A 20,678-nucleotide genomic window follows, 5' to 3' on the forward strand; every position below is an offset into this window, starting at 1 on the left:
TTTTATTTGTGGGCGTGGCTAAAAGATTTACGCCTCCGCTGAGAAGAGCCCTGGGGGGAAGACGATTGGCCTTAGCGTAAAGATTGGGCGTGGCTCAAGAAAGAAGAATAAAGAGCCGAACATCTGTAGGATTGCTCTCCCGAGGAGGAGGAAAATAAACACTGTTTTATATTGAACTGTTGGCGAAATTCCTTGGCGAAAAAAAGACGAAAAATTGCTTGTGTTTCGTATAGAGATTGTTTTGTTTTATTTTATTTTTTTCGTGTTTCTCTCTCTCCGTGCGCATGGCACCGATTTTTCTTGGAGGTGTTAGAAAACACATGTTCCGCCTAAAAAAGTGTTGCGAAGGTGTGCATTTTTCTTGCTTCTTCTTTTACGGCATAGAAACACTTTTGATGGGGGTGTGCGCGCGGTAATAATCGGCATTTTCCCGCCCGAAAGAACTGACGTTGCGTTGAAGTAGTCTCCCGGTGGAAAAATGTGAGAATTGAGGTTGGAAAATTCATGTAAAACATGTGAAAAATATGACACATGGATCTTTTTTTTTCCCACACCGTGTAACATGTGTTGAGTACATGGAGACAGCACATTGATACAGCATGGACTGCATCTGAGTGAGGACTGAGATGGATCAGCTTCCTTTCACGTATAGATGTCACAGTACTGGATCTTACGATAATCAGGTATGAGTATCTTTCTATATAGATCGGGCTATAAAAAAATTTCCGTGAAGCCCGACGGGCCAACAAGTCATGTTGCGGTATTCACACGCCGTGCTGTCTTAACGCATGGGCCCACCCGGGCACCTTGAGAGAAGAGGGGCCTCACAAAAATGATATTCGGTTGAAATTTTCAAGAATTTACCATGTAGAGAGCCTCATAAAAACCACTTGACCTGGGGGCCCATTATGCTTTTAAGACGGCCCTGTTTAATGAGTGGGATCTCTGAACCCAATGCTCCGAGTCAAAAAGGCTATATTGTGCCCTAAGGCTGTATGTGCCCCCCCCCCCATATTATTATTCAATTTTGTTTATTCTGAGATTTTTTTCATTAAAAATGAATCTTCATCAACTACAAAATAATTTTTTCATTGAATATGAATTTTGATAAATTCTGGAATTATTATTTTTTCGTTGATTGGAAATTTTCATGAATTCTATAAATACTTTTTATCAGTTGTGGATATGTATTATTTCATTAATTTTGAAGGGGGAAAAAAAGACATCTTTCAATTATTCTGGAAACATTTTTCATTAATTCCGAAAAAATTCTTTCATTTATTCTGAAATTCTTTCAAGATTCCCGAAACAATTTTTTCTATAAATTCCGATTCACTAATAATTCCGAAAAAAATCTCTTTCGGTGATTCTGGAAATATTTTTATTGTAATTTTGAAAAAAATAAAACTCAATAATTCTGGAATTTTTTCATTAATTCTGAAAAAAATTGCTTTCATTTTTTTTGAGACAATTCCTTTCTATAATTTTGGAAATACCTTTCATTAATTCTAAAAAAAATTCTTTGATTTATTATGAAAAAATTCATTTATTATGAAGAAAATTCTTTCATTTATTAAAAATCCATTTATTCTGGAGAAAATTCATCCATTTATTCTGAAGAAAATTCTTTCATTTATTCTGAAGAAAATTCTTTCATTTATTCTGAAGAAAATTCTTTCATTTTTTCTGAAGAAAATTCTTTCATTTATTCTGAAGAAAATTCTTTCATTCATGTATTAAAAATCCATTTATTCTGAAGAAAATTCTTTCATTTATTCTGAAGAAAATTCTTTCATTTATTCTGAAGAAAATTCTTTCATTTATTAAAAATTCATTTATTCTGGAGAAAATTCTTTCATTTATTCTGGAGACAATTCTTTCATTTATTCTGGAGACAATTCTTTCATTTATTCTGGAGACAATTCTTTCATTTATTCTGGAGACAATTCTTTCATTTATTCTGGAGACAATTCTTTCATTTATTCTGAAGAAAATTCTTTCATTTATTCTGAAGAAAATTCTTTCATTTATTAAAAATCCATTTATTCTGGAGAAAATTCTTTCATTTATTAAAAATACATTTATTTTGGAGAAAATTCTTTCATTTATTAAAAATCCATTTATTCTGAAGAAAATTCTTTCATTTAATCTGAAAAAATATTCCTTCAATGTTCCCGAAACAATTTGTTCCATAAATTCCAATTCATTAATAATTCCGAGAAAAAAAATTTTCTGTAATATTCTTTAAATATTTTTTTATTAAATTTTTGAAAAAAAGCCAGTAATTCTGGAAATTTTTCTCCATCGATTCTGAAAAAAATATTCTTTCAATAATTATGGAAATATTTTCCGTGGATGACGAATTTTCATTAATTAGCGAAATCCTTTTTTTTTTCTACTAGTTCTGAAAAATTTCTTCTTCAAATAATCACGGAACTATTTCTTCAATAATTATGATAAAAATTTCTATTTCTCAATCATTCTGAAATTTTTCCTCTCATTGGTTCTGAAATATCTTCAAGAAAAAGTAATTTTGCATTTACTTCTAACAAAATTTTAGAATACATTTTTTTTATCAAGGTTTTTTCCCAGCATTTCTATAAATTCCAAAACTATATGTCTTCTTGTCAGCGGGCCTCTAGGAAAAGCTTTGACGGCCACATGTGGCCCGCGAATCATGAGTTGAAGATTCCAGTTTTGTGGTAATTGCATCCCCTGCGGTAATTTAACCCGTGTGCGGCAATTACAAAAATGAAACGAGTAATGCTCAATGGAATTTTATCATAACTTTAAATTCCAAATCAAATTTGACAGAAGTTTCAAAAATCTTGAAGTTTTTAATACAATGTTTAATAATATGCTTCACATATGATTCTATCAATATGCATGTATATGTTATTACGGTGAAAGTGATGAACTGGTGATTATGCATAATCAACAATCGTCTCAGTTAAGTGTGATGAATTTCACTACATTTATCACTTTTATCGGTGATACAAGTGAGGTTGGGAAATTTGATAGATACAGAAAAATCATGCGAAGATATCACTTATTACGGTTTTGCCAGCACGTGATACGTAGCCCACACGCACTTCGCACATAAAACTTAAAGTGTGCTACCATGAATCAAAATAAATGTGATGATAGAAACATAAAACTTTCTCTTACGCTTATAAATGGTGGCTTTCTTCACATTTATTAACACGAGCAAACATTACCAATCTTGAATTCGTCATCCTAGACTGAATTTTAAGCATAATGTCTAGCAAATTTGACGATGATTAATTCGTTGATGATTTATCACATTCACCAATACGAGCTGGAGATCATACATAATTACCGGGTAAATGTGACAAATTCTCGCAATATCTATTGGAGTGAAATTTATCAAACTCACCAAAACAGCTGGTTAATACGAAGACATTTCTAGGCTGAGCTCAAGTTCCAATGGGCCACAGCTCTTTTGCCCGGAGCCATTTTCTCGACGATAGATGTTGATACAGAAATTTACGTATTGATAACAAATATTTAAAGCTTTATTAAAAATGAAAGTACTGTTGTAGGAATCATCATCAAAGAAGAACTGATCCTTTGCATATCGGCAATAAATAAAAAGACTTGATACAGAAATTTGCATATTGACAGCAAAAAATAAAAATAAATAAATAAAAAAATAAGTAGAAATTTACATATATTGACAAAAAAAAATATGTAAATTTGCATATTGACAAAAAAAAATTTTCATTATCAAAAAGCGAAGAGTCTTCACATATTGACAACATATTAGCAGCAAAATATTTTCATTATCAATGGAAAAACTGACATAAAAATATCCAAGTTGGCAAGAAAGTTTCTTTCATTGTAAAATCATTGTCTGTAATTGATCGAGATCCCTGTAAATTTGACAACAAAATTCTTCTATCGTCAAAGAAAGAACTGGCATAAAAATTTACCACATCGACAACTTTTTTGCATATTAGCAGCAAAATGATTTAATTATCAATAAAAGACTTTTATTATTATTTAATAATTAGTTAAGACTTAATTATCATAAAAAGAAATTTATCATAACGCATCAGCTCTTAATTTCATATTCTAATTCGCACGTTAGCCTGAGTGATTTGAAGGGCATTGATTCCCCCTGGAAAAACGATTGTTGAAAAGTTAATAACACACAAAAGATTATTAATAATAACATTCGGTTGAGTAACAAACGAATTCTCTAATCACTGCCGAACCATTCAACTGCCAATACCAAATATATTAGCTGTTTCTTTAATAATCTTCTAAAATAGATACATTGGTGACTAATTAACTAATTCCCTGGACATCGTTTAATAACGATTGACATCCTAGAATATTTTGACAGCGGTCTGAAATCATTAGAAATTAGGATGGAAATTGGCATATGGTGACGGCTCTACAAATTTCCGCATGTTGCTCGCCATAAGTTTACCCAAAAAAATCCCAGAAAATCCTAAACATTGAATTGCATTTCATAGAATATTTCGGTCATCAATCCTGCAATTAAAGATCTCATTTAAAAAAATTTAAATATTTAAATAAATAAAATTTTATATTAAAATATTTTAAATAAATAGAATGAAATTTTATATTAAAACAAATAAAATGAAATTTTGTATTTTAAACAATTTAAATACAGTAAAATACCCTCTTAACGAACACCCCCTCAGATGATCAAAAGAGAAGTTTTACTGTATTTTTCAAATGTCCTTCTCTACCGCAGCATCCAGATTCAGGGATGCAGTGAAATGTGTTGGTAATAAATTTGCGGCAAATAAGCCTCATCCAGAAGAGTAACTGCGGAACGAAATCTCCGTAGAAATGCCGCAGCCGCGTACGTACAAGACGCAATGTAATTGTCATTCCAGAACTAAAAAAATACGTAAAAGAACTTCAATGTGAATCAATTTTGTACGTTCAACTCACCTTTTGTTTCCTTCCAGAACGTCATAATATTACTGATTAAACATTAGATACTGTCCTGGAGTGAAAAATTTTCATGGAAATGCTCATTAGAATCCCTCGAAATTAGAATGCCAGAAAAAAAAAAGTTATTGGATAGGCCGCAACTTTTGGAATTAACCACAAGACATGAAAATTAACTTTAAAAGCTATATTACAAATTGCGGCTTTAATTTAGAGCAGCGTTTCTCAAAACAGGGACCATTAATATGTCTGAAACAGTATGACTTACGTCTTGTGTCCCGTGATTTTCGTTGTTCCGATATTTTTTAATACATTTGTCCCGTTTTTACAATGACACCCTGCCGCGGATTTAACGGCAGGCCCCGACTTCGAAAGGGCCTCAAAAAACCCAAACTTCATACTTTTTCCTAATTTAAGGGGCCCAATGTTTTCTTTCGTGCCTGAGGCCTCTCGACCGACTTTAATCCGCCACTGTCGACGCCTATTTGAATTTGTAGTATGTATTTACCAAAGTCATGAATGCACACAGTTTTCATAATATAATTTGCCAAGGGCCGGTGAAATTGCAAAATACTGCTTATATATAAGGAATATATAATAATGGACGGCTTTTATATAAAAGGAACCACGCGCCATTAAATCAAAACTGAGAAAAAGCTATTTAAAGTTATCTTCTCGATTCAGTTATCTCTTCAATTTGGTAGTTGGTCCAAGTGCACACAGCCTATGTGTCACTTGGTTCAATTTAAATAAAAAAACGGTATATATCTCAAAAACGTTAAAGATGGCGCTTGGTTCTTTTTATATAAAAGCTGTTAAAATATGACCCTTAGCGAGAAATAGTCCTACTGTCAAGCAGCAAGTCCCCCTAACATGTGTTTGTTGGGAAAAATATAAGGACATGGCTAACATAAATGGCTAACATAACGTGGCTAACATAAACTGTATGAGGTCATAATTCACTATAACAGAATACAGGACTGTAACTAGGTTTGCAGTCTAATTGTTTTTTGCTGCCCGGGACAAACACGATTTTGACGCCCCTCCTCCTAACTTTAAAATTCGATCATTTTATAACAATGTTTTTTTATTCCTACCTGAAACTGCCGCTCCCTAAATTTGCCGCCCGGGGCAGTCGCATACTGCCACCCTCTAGTTCCGGCCCTCAAGAATATAGTCGTATTCATTATAACAGAATTTACAAATGATGCAAATCACTAATATGCGGTAGAGTTATACATTATAAAGTAAAACGAAAGATAAATGTAGAAAAGGTAAATAAGGGGGGAATATCCCGTATAAGAATCATGTCAATGAGCAAATCGAGGCGTCAAACAACGTAATATAAGTTATTGTGATTTATAATGTCTTATAAATCTGTTTTTTCGACGTTTGGTATCAATAGAAAACAACCGAAGATTGTCTCTATGTGAAGAGAGCTCTGATTTTAGAAATTTTTTGGGAAGACGCGTAACAAAAAAGAACTTGGGCAAAAGCGACGCAAAATATGTCGTTAATGTGCCCAAATAAGCAACGTTTATTAACATTATTCAACTGTGGCAATCAGCTCGGGCCAGCAGTTATTGATGTTATAGCCTATGTGTCGTTGTGTAACCAGTCGTTATAAACGAAGACGACTGTTTTCCATCATTCATCTCATTGGGTTATTAGCAGTGCGCCCGAGTGGTGTGGCGTGATGGTAAGATGCTCGTCTACCACCGTGACGGTTGCGGTCACGGTCCCGGGTTCAAATCCGAGGGAGGAACTTGAGGTGACCACCGATAGACAGCGCCTTCGTTTCCAACCCATCTCATTCATGGCAGTAAATTGCGATACGGCCAGAGTTGGTGTTTGGTGAAGTGAAATAGTGGGCCGTTTCTACCTCGGAGAAAAAAGACGAAAGTAGTGCTTCTTTTGACTTTTTCAAAGCATAGTGACTCTCCTTCACGTTGGCAGATGTGCTGCTATAAATTCCAGACATTTTGGACAGAACAGGGGGGGGTCGTATAGAAATTTAGATTGTATATTCACTCTTGAAACTTGTATATAGAGTGCTTTCTGAACAAATTTTCAGGGTGAACTCTGAGGTGAAACTCTACGACGAAGGGTTGATGAGATAAAGGCTGAACCAGGCCTTTATCTCATCAACCAGGCCAACACTCTGTCTATATGTGATAACTTTCAATATAGATTCCGAAACATAGCATATTTCGGAAATGGAACATTTGCTTAATTTAAAATTCGTCACTGCGTTCAGTTTTTCAGACACCATTCAAGAACTGAAAAAAAGGAAGAAAAATTAGAAATCAAATTTTTTCAATAATTTTTGGGTCTGGTGCAACATACGTGCTTCGTTTTCCTTTTTCGAGGAAAGGACACTGTAACTGTAGGACCAGACGTAGTCCAGGCTATGTCCCATGAGGGATATAAGACCTTTACCCCGAGGGGTTGGACCAACGCTGGAGAGAGAAAAGGACACTGGGGAGACGCGTTGGATTTAATTTCAAATAAATAAATACTCTATCATAATTCATTCTGTTACTTTATTGGAAAAAGTTTCGGTAATTACATTACAAAATACCTTTATGTGGTAATTTATTGTTATTACTTATTTTGCAAAATATCTAGTGGCGCATCTTCTAGGAGTTCCATTATTCGGGTCGGTTAATCGATCAGTTGTTGATAGCAGTTCAAAATTTTAGTTGAGTTGATCGACTCGATAAATCCGATAAAAATTCGATTAATTTTTTTTTAATAACTTCATAATTTGTTTTGATTTCTTTGACGAAACCGATCAAATGTTTTAAATTGTTCCTATAAATGACATTTGAGGAGAGTTTCTTGATCAGACTTGTCATAAATTTTAAAAAAACTTACCTCAAATGTCATTTATAGGAACAATTTAAAACATTTAATCGGTTTCGTCAAAGAAATTAAAGCAAATTATGAAGAAACTCTCCAACGTAATCTTGTTTCCACCTCAGACTGGTGTTCATTTTGGCGTATGCCTATCAACCCATCTAAAACAATTTTCATGAGAGCTACTCGTAAAACTCTTCCCCTCGAATTCTCATACTCGATCAACAACGTAACCATATCCCAAGTTTCTCAATTCAAATACCTGGGAGTCATAATCTCGGCTGATCTCTCTCTCTCTCTGTTGGAATAATCATATCGATTATGTCTACCCATAAATGTCTCTCAACAAACTTTTTTCCTTCGCCGCAACCTCAAACATTCTACTCGTGACGACCGACTTCTCTGCTACCAAACTTATATTTCTCCCGTTCTTTCTTATACAGCTGAGGGCTGGGACCTCCACACCTCTAGTAACATCGACAAACTTGAATCCCGCTTTATTCACGACTGCTGGTCATCTTTTAGTTCAGTTTCCGATCTTAAACTCGAACTTAATCTCCACCCACTCGCTACTCACCGACTTATCTCCCGCTTAGCTACGCTTTACAAGATTATTCATGGGTCATTTAAATTTCGATACGTCACCGGTATTCTGACTAAGCCTTCCTATGCTTTCAATAGATCACCCCAATTGATTTAACCACCAACCTATTTTTGCCTCTACAGATTGTTTTAAATTTAGTTTCTTTCCCAATACCATAGATGAATGGAACACAAGCTCCCCTTTTACTATTGTTAACTCCCCCCCCCCCCCCACGATCTCCGATTTCTTGTCAAATGTTACAAAGCATATGTGTACAAATCTACCGCGACCTCTTGTGGTATACGTCCTGAATAGCCAACAATATTGCAAATAAATAAAATTTTCAAATTTTTCGGCATAAGGGAAATACGAGTCTATTCAATAAAAACTGGGGTGATGATTCGAGTTTTAAATTGGGTTTGATGAAAGTTTTTTTTTAGAAGACAAGACAAAAATATTTGTTGTCTTCATTGCGAACAGCAGTTTTCGTATTCGGGAACATCAGCCCTCACCCCTCCAGCACCCTCTGGAGCATTTTATAAGGGGGGGGGGGAGAAGTAACAAATACTAAGATCGAAAGTGGTTTTTCGAAATAAGTGACTAACCTAAAATCACCGATTTTCTAAAAAACGACAAGATCTTAGTGAAGAAATTACAGGATTTGACAAAAATGTTTAGCAGTACTTCAAGCTTGTAACCACAATTTTTTAATCTATTCCAATAACTCTTTGCAGCTAGTGAATAGGTGAGTGAATGGATGAAATATATTTTTGTAGCATAAATTAACAAAAAGGATATGCTTAATAAGTTTTTCTTATTATAAAATAATAGCATTCGAAAATATTCGATTAATCAGCCGATTAATCGATTAAATTTTTTTTATTGACCAGTTAAAAATTTTAATCGATTCCCAGCGCTAATACTTTTTTTTTACAACTTTCAAGGCCATACACTAGTTAAAATTTTAAGTGTTTTACGAACACACCTCTCTTATTAGCACTCACATAGTGAATTTTCGCCTTTTCCTAGTTGTTCAGGCATTTAGCGGGTGTGACGTGAGATGGGAAATTGCTGCTTTAAATTAATAGTTAGTCTCTCTCTTTTGGGCCGTGGGAAAATGTTTAATTTTTACGAAGCCTTTAATTTGCCATGGATTCAGTATTAATTAATTAACTGGGCAGTTTAAGGGGAAAAAATCAATAACGATTAGCACTAAAAATGGTCGAAATAGGCAGGTAAATATCACTTAAAAAGGGCATTTATAATTTATGGAAGTGAGGCAAAATATGACTAAAAACTAAAAGGTATTAAAGGTCCAAAACCCGTCTGAAAAATTGGTTGTACTTAATCCATCTACTGTTTTAATTATAGTTCATAGTTAGAGAGAGAGAGTGCACATATATTATTGTCTAAGTTAAATTGACTTGAAGCCCAAAATAGAATGTTAGTGGGTCCTCAAGATTATGTGAATTCCAGGGCCACCGTTATCAGACGTGGAGACTGAAGAGAAAAATGATATTTGAGGCATGCCCCCCAACCATATCCTGCAGCAGGGCCTCTAGGCTGCGAACTTTAGCGGGCCCCTGACCAGGGCCGTCTAAAGAGTATCACGGGCCCGCGGGCCAAGGGGTTTTTTGAGGCCCCTCTTCTCTTCAGGTCCCCGGGCCGTGCCCTGGTGGGCTCATGCGTTAAGACGGCACTGCCCCTGGCCAGACTTTTTAATGGCCCCCACTATAGTCAATTTATAGCGTGAAAAAACAAGAAATGATGTGAATCGTCTCGGGCCCCAGGGCTGGAGCCCTGTCAGCCCTACCCTCGTGGGAGGCCATGTTTTTAATATCTTTCGAGTTGAGAATAATTTTCATTTATTTGTTGTATTATTTGAAATCTTTATCATATATTTCTCTGGTTGGAACATAGCTGCCTTGTTCTATTGTTGTAAAAAAATTTAACTTTTCTGTATTACCACATATGCGGGACTCCTTCAAGTGTGGGGCCCTGTGTGGCCAAATCTATCGCACACCTCTGAAGGTGAGTTTAGTCAATTTAATCTCGAATACTAAACATATGTGTGAAATAAATAGCCATGGTTGTTTGCAGTGCATTTATGGTGTAATAAATAAAGTCAAAACAATATAACTCCACAGCCCCGTCAGCTCCTACCACGCCTTGTGTGAGCCATGACGTCAATTCATGACCTCTCCGGACAGTCATCGGTCAGCTATACATGTACAATGCAGTTCAGCGCCTGAGCCAGACATGTTGTGTGAAGCCTTGTTGCGAAACAAATTCATAATTTTTCCTCTGCTTGTATAACGTGGGCTGCGTTATTCATCCAAAACAAAATCCATTCACGTCTAACACCATCCGGTCAAAGCGAACAAAGTTAATGCATGACAACACCACAAGTTCCCCTATCTTTCAGATCAATTATTAGCGTTTAAATGGGGCTTGAAGGGGCAGGGGGGGGTGCTTTCTAATAGTGCGAGTTTTGGAAAATAAATTTTAAAAAAGGCAATTATTTTTTTTGTCATCAATGCTCAAAATATCAAGTTTTGCAGATTACGGCTTCTGTGAAATTCACTAATAAACTTAAAACTTTGTTAGAGTAAACATTTATGGCAGGAAAAGTTTGAAAAAGGAATGTTTCATATGGAAGGCATTCATATGGCATATTACCTGAATTTCCGTGCACTATTAATAACGCTAGTCTGTATGATATCAGATGATTAAAAACTAATAACTGTCCTTAGCTCACTTTTTTATGCCGATTGCAGAACTGTTGTTAGTTTTCTTCTATCACGTACAGTTCGTTCTCAATTCGACCCGAGTCGATTTTGAAGATTCACCGCTAAGAGCATTATGTGTTTGTCACACATAACTTAAGTGCACTTTTGGATACTTGCTAACTTATCGAACCACTTTTAGAATACAGTCTGATTGGCGAGAATGAATTGGCAGACTCTCACATTTCCAGTTTATTTCTCTTTCTGTTTGCATTTCCACAAGTTGTTCTCATTTTTTGTCTTGTTATTTTGCAATGGCTACACGCAAGTGTGTGAACAATCCAAATGTTTTCTGTTACATTTGCGGAAATTTTGTAGTGCAAAGGATGGATGTAACAGACTTTGTGAAGAAAGCTTACTATGCTTATTTTAAAATAAAACTAAGTGATCAGGATAAGGCATGGGCGCCAAAGAAAGTTTGCCGCTATTGTGTTGAAAGGTTAAGGTTATGAAAAAACGTTCATGCCGTTTTCAATTCCTATGGTGTGGAGGGAGCCTAAAGACCACCTTAATGACTGTTACTTCTGCTTAATTAACGTACAGGGGCGCAATGTGAAAAATAAGAACAAAATTGTGTATCTAAGCATTCCTTCAGCCATTGGGCCAGTTCCACATGGACAAGAACTGCCTGCCCCTGTTCCTCCAGCTGCTTTACAGAACGTGGCAGATGATGTTGAATGTGAACATGCTGCAATCGCCGAAGATGATAGTGATGATATCTATGAGCCTGAAGGTGACATAATTCACAACGGTTCTACCAGAAGTGAACTTAATGATCTAGTACGTGATCTGAACTTGCCTAAGGAATCTACAGAACTATTTGGCTCCCGGCTTAAAAGCAAGAATCTTATGGCACCAGGAACACATTTTTCTTGGTACAGACACAGAGAAAAAGAACTACTTCCTTTATTCTCAAAGAAAGATTCATTGGTTTACTGCAATAACACTAACAAGTTGATGCACTTCTATGGTATTGAACATGATCCTACTGAGTGGTGACTTTTTATTGACTCCTCCGAGAGTCCGAGTCTCAAAGGTGTGTTTGTGTTACTGCATAATGGGAATGTGTATGGGTCCATTCTTGTGGCCCATTCAGTTCAAATGAAAGAGACATTTGCGAACATGACGGAGCTGTTAAGAAATATTCAGTATGCGTTACACAAATGGCTCATCTGTGATTCCAAAGTTATAGGAATACTATTAGGACAACAAGCTGGGTACACAAAAATGCCTTGCTTTCTATGTGAGTGGGACAGTTGGGCAAAGCAAAAGCGTTGGATTGTGAGAGTTTGGCCAAAGCGGAGAAATGTTTGTTCCTGGGACTAAAAATATCCTGCCCGCACCGCTCGTAGACCCCCAAAAAATCTCACTTATTGTTGGATGTTGAAGAGGGAAAGAATTGATGACGGCGGATCTGCAAGATAGTTAGCTATTAAAGAATAGTCATGAAATTATTAGGACAGTTCATCAATTTTTAAAGTGTGTAACCAAATACTTTGTATGAAATGGTGATTGATTTTTGATTACATTAATTAAAATATTGAAAACATGACTTTAACATTGATGAATAAGCTCGAATTCTGCTAGCTTTTCCTTACCGATAATTTACGTATAGAGAGAGAGAAATGCATATAAATATTGGTCGAATTGGAAAAGTTTTTCGTGAGGCCTTCTGCTGCCGTCTATCGAATAGAAGCAAAACTATTTGTCATAACTCATAATTCTTAAAATAATGTGGTTGTTGGTTCCAAACCGATGTGTTAGAACGGTTTCCCGCTTAGTATGTAACTTACCTTCGTGGTTCCAACTCTAACTAATCCTCATTAGGATTCCCCGTTTAAAGCGTTTTCCCGCTTACAACGTTTTTTCATGATGGTTTTTTTAGAGAAACGTTATAAGCGGGATCCACTGTAAATCCATTTGTTTCTTAAATTTTTTAACGGGAATCCAGTGGTAACATTTTTCGGCCACGTAAAATATTGTGTGTGATTCGGGAATTTATTATTTTAAGTTAAGTTTTTGGCGAAAGTATATACTCCCTCTGGGGAACTCCGTCTGGCGAATTATATTTGCCAAGCCGGAGGTTAATATCTCTCAAGTTACATGCTCGGTCGGGCACGTAAATTTTTGGAGATTTGTCCAGCCCTGATACGCACCAAAGAACGATAAACAGTTATGATAAATCTGTAGCTAATACAGTAGCGCAGGCTACTATGTTTTAAAAATTTCAAATTTCACTTTCCAATAATCAAGTATTATTACTATCTTTAAGTTTTATAGTAACCTTATTCATATCGATAGGCTTATATTATGTATATGAAAATGAAAAACGGATATTTTTTAACTTAAGCTAATTAAAAAGAATAAAAAACATTTTGGGCCAATGTTACCCTTGTATGTCGGCAACTTTGGCCCTTCCTATCTTAAAGCCTAAAATGAGTTCGTATTATAAATCTTCAATTTTTTTGAAAAAAACAACAAATATTTCAACTTGCATTGATCATAAAAAGATAGCAATATTTACATGCTTTTTTGTGAAATTATTACTTAAAAATTTTGTGTCTTACAAATTGACCTCTTTCAACAGGCTTTGGAGGCTTGATTATCATGCGCACATAATTATTTCGTCAACGTGACCATCAAATGCTAGTTCTTCATCCGCACTAAAAACTTTGACTTATTTTGCATGAGAAAATGCATTTTTAAGTTTGTTGTTAATGGTGCTTCGAGGTATTTTAAAGTTATCTACAGCTTGTGCCTTTAGCTTATGTCAGATCTAATTGCATCTAAACAGTCTTAGCTGCATAACTTTTAGACTTCCAGGGTAACGCTTGGGTATACGCATAGACTCTTATTATTCTAACTCTGTGGGTATACGCCATCTTTCCAGTCTTGAAAAAAATCACTTCAAATAGGATGGACATTTAAAAAATGAACTTAATTATTCAATGAATAATTTATGTTTTTAATTGTTCTCGCAAATAAGTTTATCCAGGGTTGCAAAAATACGACTGATTTTGGCCATCGAAACGTTGGGAATAGTAGCCAATTCTAGCTGCAACTATACTGTACATGTACAGTATAGTTGCAGGCGCTATTGTTAATCGACGAAAATGACCCATGTAGCAGAAGTTATTGTTGGTGAAATTATGGTTGCAAATGCTATTAATGGTTGACAAAAATAAACAATTTAGTGGAAGTTATTGGTGAAAGTATAATTGCAGATACTATAGTTGGCTGACAAAAATGGCCAATTCAGCAGAAGCTATTGTTGGTTAAGGTACCGTTGCAGAAATAAACTGTTAGCTGGGTTACTGTTGTATAAAGTAAACTGTTTGCTGAGGTACTGTTGAAGAAGTAAACTGTGGGCTGAGGTATTGTAACGAACTATAAAATTATCTGAGAATGAGCATTTAGTGCTTACTTTTTGAGGGGAGTGTTTTACCGCCTAGAAATTTTTATACAATCTTCGATAAATATCGAACTCTGATTTAACGAATTCCTCGATTTAACGAATTTTTCTGAAATCCCTGTGCAAATATCTGTATTGATTCCAACTCCGATATAACGATTTTCTTCGATTAGTTTGCATGTTATTTGATTTGTTGAATCGAGGTTCCACTATAGAGATTTCATACTATGCACATTTGAACAAATCTAATTATCATAACTTATCGTACGAATTCATATTTTGGCGCCGGTCAGGTCACGCAAACGGCGCCACAAAAACCAAGACCAAAGAAAAGGAAAAATCCACTCTCAAAAAATGATTTTTCATCGCACGTAATTAGACTCGATATCAAATGATCCTAAAAACCTCATCTATGTACGAGAGCGTATAAATACATGAAATTCCAATCCTTGTCTCTTTTCCGATGTCCGCCGTTCGCTCATGTAACAGCGCTTATCACATACATACACGCACATGGGCGGGTGGTAAAAAAGAGACGGGCAAGCACAAAAAATACATGGATTGGGCCCCTCCAAAAGAGCGATAAGTTGGAACACGGGGCCGATTAGCTACCATTTCTCATCCATGCTCGGACAAAAAAGCTGCTCCAACTACTGCTTCGTCCCCCTGTTTTACAAAAGCGAAATCCGTGTAGGCACAAGATTACTTACAATCTCAGAAATATATCCGTGTTACACGCACACACACACACACACTGTGTGTATTATATTTTATTTATTTTTCAATACTATTTTGTTATGGGGTCACGTAAAAAGCTGGACGAGCGAATCGGGATGGACACTCGAGGTTTTATCTACTAATGATTCATAACTGTTACACGATTCCTGGGGGTCGAATTCCTGCTCGTACATTCTTTATTTTCGTGCTCGGACACATACGTATCCACCCACTGGCTACCTATTTTGTGCTTGACCACTGTTATCGACTTTATCGCCTTTGCTCTCGGCCAATAAGAACTCTTTGTTCTCGAATTCGGGTAGCGATACGACATGTGTGCTGCCGATCCGATCTGACAACTGATGTGAAATATGATGTGGGATTTTGTTCTCTGCGCGATATTTTAACCATCCCCCCCACAGATACATTCTCTATTCTGTATTATTTTTAGTTATCATTATCAAAAAAGTATACTCGTATCTTTTCTGTATGAGAGATACATGCTTACGGACCCGTGAAGTACAGGTTCCGGTATATATTCGGTGTTATTTTAGAGATGGAACACCCCTTTTACTCCTTCTAAATAACTCACAGATGGAGGTTACATTAGTCCGATGGGATTGGGGGAAAATGATTCATCACGTTTATACTTTGCAAAATAGATTTCTCGAAGGAACGTTGCGCTGGATTGGTGGCTGTCTGTATAGTCACGTAGACCCACTGTCCGTGCCAGCAGTGCCGTCTTAAGGCATTGGCACCAAGCGAAGAGGGGCCTCACAAAAATGAGATCTGGTTGAAATTTTCGAGAATTTGTTTGGTAGGGCCTCAGAAAAATCAATTGGCCCGAGGGCACTTGATACTCTTAAGACGGCCCTACATGCCATCTTCAGTTATATAAAAGAGGTACTTCAAAGCATAAATAGGCAAAGAAATCTATATCGCCAGGTCGCGATATAGATTGGCGTACGCAAAGGGGGGGGGGGGGTTGGGGTTCTAACACCCCCCTCCCATTGAGCCAAGATTATAGTGTTGTTTTGCAGGGAAAAACGTAAACCCTTCCGCCCCAGAATAAAAAAAAAAAATCTGAAAACCCCCTCCTCGAGAAAATTCTGCGTACGCCTATGCCTCCGACAAAGTCTAGCGACGCCGCTAGGAGCCGCGACGCCAATTTTGAGAAACACTGGTCCATTTCATAGGCGTCCAACTGTTTTTCCGTCGAACCCTGGGGTTCTGCAAGAACTTTTGCAAGGGTTTTGCGAGAGCTGTGAAATTTTTCATTAATGTTGTGCAGTCGAATCTCGTTTTGAAGAATACCGTTGTAGCGAAAATCTCGTTTTAACGAACACGTTTCTAATTCCCCCAGATGAGTTTACATAGGAACAATGCAAAAAACTTGGAATTTCTTTATAACGAAATTTCGTTATAACGAAGAGATTTCTCCGGTCTCTTGGAGTTCGTTATAACGGGATTCGACTGCAAATACAAATAACGGCAGACTGTCCCAAATTGTTTAGACAGCTGATGTCACTGCAATCGTTGACTTTAGAAACTGAAGTATGTTTCTATTCCAATTAAAAAAGTTTTCGCAAGCCCATGTCCCTCCAAGCCGACCAAAAATTACAAAAAATAATATTTCTGTAAAAAGGATTAAAATATATCGAAGGAAAATATTTTTTTATAAGCCGTTTTAACAAATTCCTGTTAATTTAATTGTTTTTTGAAGGATGGTGCCTCAAAATTTCTCGGGGGAGAAACAATTTAAATTTGCCCCTACAAAGGTCGATCATGCGAACGCCCCCGCGATGCGAAATCATTTAATGCAATATCAACGGAGATATTTGACGTTGAATTTTTCAGCATTTATCATCAATGATTAAGCGTGATTCATAAATTACGAAACGTGAATTGAATTCAAAGTTGTAAAAATTCTGTAATTGCCAAAAAATGTAATTGCTATTAATTGTGAACAAAAAAAATAAAATAAATAAAATAGTTGAGTTCATTTTATTTGGCAACTAAAAATGGCAACTTTTGAGCCCATGAAAACTTGCTTACACGGTGATAAAAGCTACCAATACATAGTGATTTTATATATTAAACATCTCTCGATAAGTATTGCACATTTAAACACATATGACATTTTTCGCAAATGAATTCCCAAAGCGAGATCTACTTTTCAATAATTGGAAGTTTTAATAAACTTTATAATTGGCATTTTATTTATTGGAACTTTATAAAAAGTAACATCTCTTCATTTTTCCACGTACATCGCCCCTGAAACAAATTTTGCGATTTCAAGTAACCGCACGCGATTTGGAAACTTTCGTATCGGAAAGTACGTTTCTAACGTCAACGGTTTCAGAGATATCTGTTGTGCAAACAATTCGGGAAAGCCTGTATATTTTTGAGGGATATTCATGTGTGTAGGAGTTCTGGGGCGTACGCACAATCGACCTACGGGGGAGACACAAAAGGCTTGAGGGAAGAGAGACACAAGGAATGTCTTTTAGAGGAATCCATCCATTACAAGTCATAGAATACAAAATTCTATGCAAAAAAATATCTTAGAGAACCAACTGTCGTGAGAACAAAAATACAGTTCACAAGTAGAGTTCAGTTCATTTGCTGATTTTCGAAAAAAAAAAGATCTGAAAGACGACTTCTTAAATCTACAATTAATAGCCTGATAGAGCAAAACCCATAGATCGAGAATTCCTTTCTGTAAGTGGATTTGTACGATCCATCTTGGACGACGTCCGTGTGGGTCAAGTTTGGATCTTGACCCATAACTGAAAAATCCTTGTCCGTAAATAGATTCGATTCGTATGACTGTTCTCGAAACTCCCTGCGATTATGGTTTGGGGCGGGATCCGCAAAGCAAGAGTCTCTGGCTGTTAGAAAATTTTGAACGGCCCATCTCGGAAGCCCCTCCGAATCACCTTTGGGTCATGACCCCCTGCGATAGACATTGGGGGGAAAATGTTTTAAATGTTTTCTACACATTATTATGTTAACATATACACTAAAGAGATGCTATTAAATTAATTTCAGACTGTATGCAGGGGGGTATGGCATTTTACTGACGAACCTTTCATCCAGGCATGACGCATATTTCCTATTAGAAAAAGTCAATCCATCGTTTGGAATTCGAATATCTCAGTGAATATTGCGCTTAGAAACATCAATTTTTTTTTGTTGGCATCAGGAGAGACAGGGCAACAACTTTCTAATTGAATTTTTGGGGCACACGGGGAATTGCATAATCAATTTCTTTTATTTTGGTAACTATGCAATCCCTTGAAACATGAACAACATGTAACTTGGAAACTTTTTCTAACTGGAAGTATGCCTCTAGGATCAATGGTTCGCCAGTTAAATGCTATACCCCCGTTTGCTATGCACCCTGTATATTTGGTCAATGTAGCATCAAATGTATCCACTACGATACTGATATAAAGTATATGGCTAGTATACTAAATTTAACTTGATTTTAGTTGAGTTTATAATAGAATCCGTAGGACTTGGAGAGAGTATGAACTGAAATGAAACACTAAAATGCATTAACATTGAAATAAAGAATGTTATGGATGTAAAATAAGTTAATATGAACGTTTTTATCGAACTTAAACTAAATAATTGATTGTTTTTTTTTTCAGGCTGCTAATCAAACTACCGGCAGCCCTCCAGCGACTCTAGACGCTGAGAACTCGCCACTGCCTAAAAGTCCGTACACGGCTTCGGATGTGCTTTGCAGGACGCTGGACGTCCCCGTCGTGCCTTTAAGTTATGGTTATCAGCAGCAGCAGCAGGGTAGGCAGACCTGCCCTTCTGTCGTGGCTTCTGGTCCAGCTGCATACCATACAGCCTCGTCGGTGCTCAGGGGAATATCTCCGACAACGCTTCAAGCGTCCGACCGTGCTGCGCTGTGTTCGGCTGACCCGTTGTACGGGAGTCCCGTAGGTTCAGATTATTATTAATTATTATTATTATAATTAAAACTAGCTATAATATCCGTCGCTGCCCGGGTTTTCTTCAATGAGGCTTTTTTGGATCACGTGATATCTCCCTCTTTCTTTGAGGGACATGCAATCCGTGTTCAAGTTGAACCAATATGGCGACTTCCTGCACGACATGAAATAAACAAATCTAGATTTAAAGAAACGTAGAAATAAATATATATCTTTTCCTTTGTCAAGGGGCGCTAGGTATTTCGATTTCCCCCGGACTTCAAGTTATCCATCTCTGCCTGTTTCTGCTTCAAAAAATGCTTGGTTAAAGCTGTGGAATTTCTTCGATTTACTTTACGGGCCTATAATTAATTTTAAAACATCCTGAACTATATGAATTTATGCAGTTGAATATCAAAAGACAATATGAGGCATTCATTTTCATACTTGAGAAGATACAAATATAAAAAGTTGGCATCAATGTTATTGCATGAATATCAATTTCAAAAAAGTAGGTCCGGCTAATTATATTTAATTTTCTATAGGCTTCGTATATCTCTAAGCGAACTCAATACTTCAAAAATCGAGAATTCAATACAATTTTTAAAATTATTGATGTGGTGGGAAAACCACTAAATTTCCGCATTTCTACAGTAAAATCGGCAATTTTAACACTGATTTCTATGGGGATCAATCTTTTCCTGACCCTCAAAGCGATGTTGATGATGATAATGACGTCTATTCAAAAAGCCTCATTACTGGGAGTATTGAAAATGTGACAAACCATTATAAAAAGCCATTACATATACTGATAGCGTTAAAGAAGTGACAAACCATTGTAAAGGCATATACATGTCTGAAACGCATTTCTAGTGAACCACCTGTAACCGAAGTAAACTTTCCGGAAATGATTGTTGAGGCCCAAAAAAACCATTGTTGCCCGATGGTTTTTTGCCCATTTCGGGCATTTGCCCTGCTCTGACGAAATTTTAAAGTAGCTCATCGTTCAGTTGGGTGCCATTTGGGAATGGGACACACACACACAGAGAAAATCAATTTTAGGTATATAGATATACAAATTTTCTCTCATATTATCCTAAAAGCCGTTTAAGTAAAAACAAAGACGTTAACAAACGTTAAAAGTTAACAAACACAAACGTATAGTCCCCCCTTCGGGTCATAAATTATATCTATTAAAAATATCTTATAGTTACACAAATGCGTAAATTTCGCTATTAAAATATTCAAATTTTCAAAAAAGAAGTTTCCAAATCGGAAATTTCACATTTATTCGCAAAAATAAACAAAAATGTTAAGAATTTTGCATTTATTCGAAAAAATAATAAAATAAAATAAAAAATTGCATTTATTTTCGCAAGAAAGAACTAAATAAACAACAGGTATACATACATATTATAGTTTAA

General features: G+C 36.1%; 1 protein-coding gene across 1 annotated transcript in view; it reads left to right on the forward strand.

The window, feature by feature from the left end:
- The first annotated feature begins 336 nt into the window (after positions 1-336).
- LOC149068999 (uncharacterized) overlaps positions 337-20,678 on the forward strand; it is a 30,507-nt gene continuing 10,165 nt past the window's right edge. The window contains exons 1-2 of the mRNA XM_089250333.1: positions 337-683; positions 18,964-19,263. Coding sequence (XP_089106459.1) covers positions 627-683; positions 18,964-19,263 — 357 coding nt within the window. The 5' untranslated portion in view covers positions 337-626. The remainder of the gene's footprint in view (positions 684-18,963; positions 19,264-20,678) is intronic.

This window comes from Pholcus phalangioides, unplaced genomic scaffold (genome assembly GCF_987345545.1).
Source record: "Pholcus phalangioides strain wild (caught in Gottingen) unplaced genomic scaffold, Ppha-v1.0 ptg000024l_1, whole genome shotgun sequence".
NCBI lineage: Eukaryota > Metazoa > Arthropoda > Arachnida > Araneae > Pholcidae > Pholcus > Pholcus phalangioides.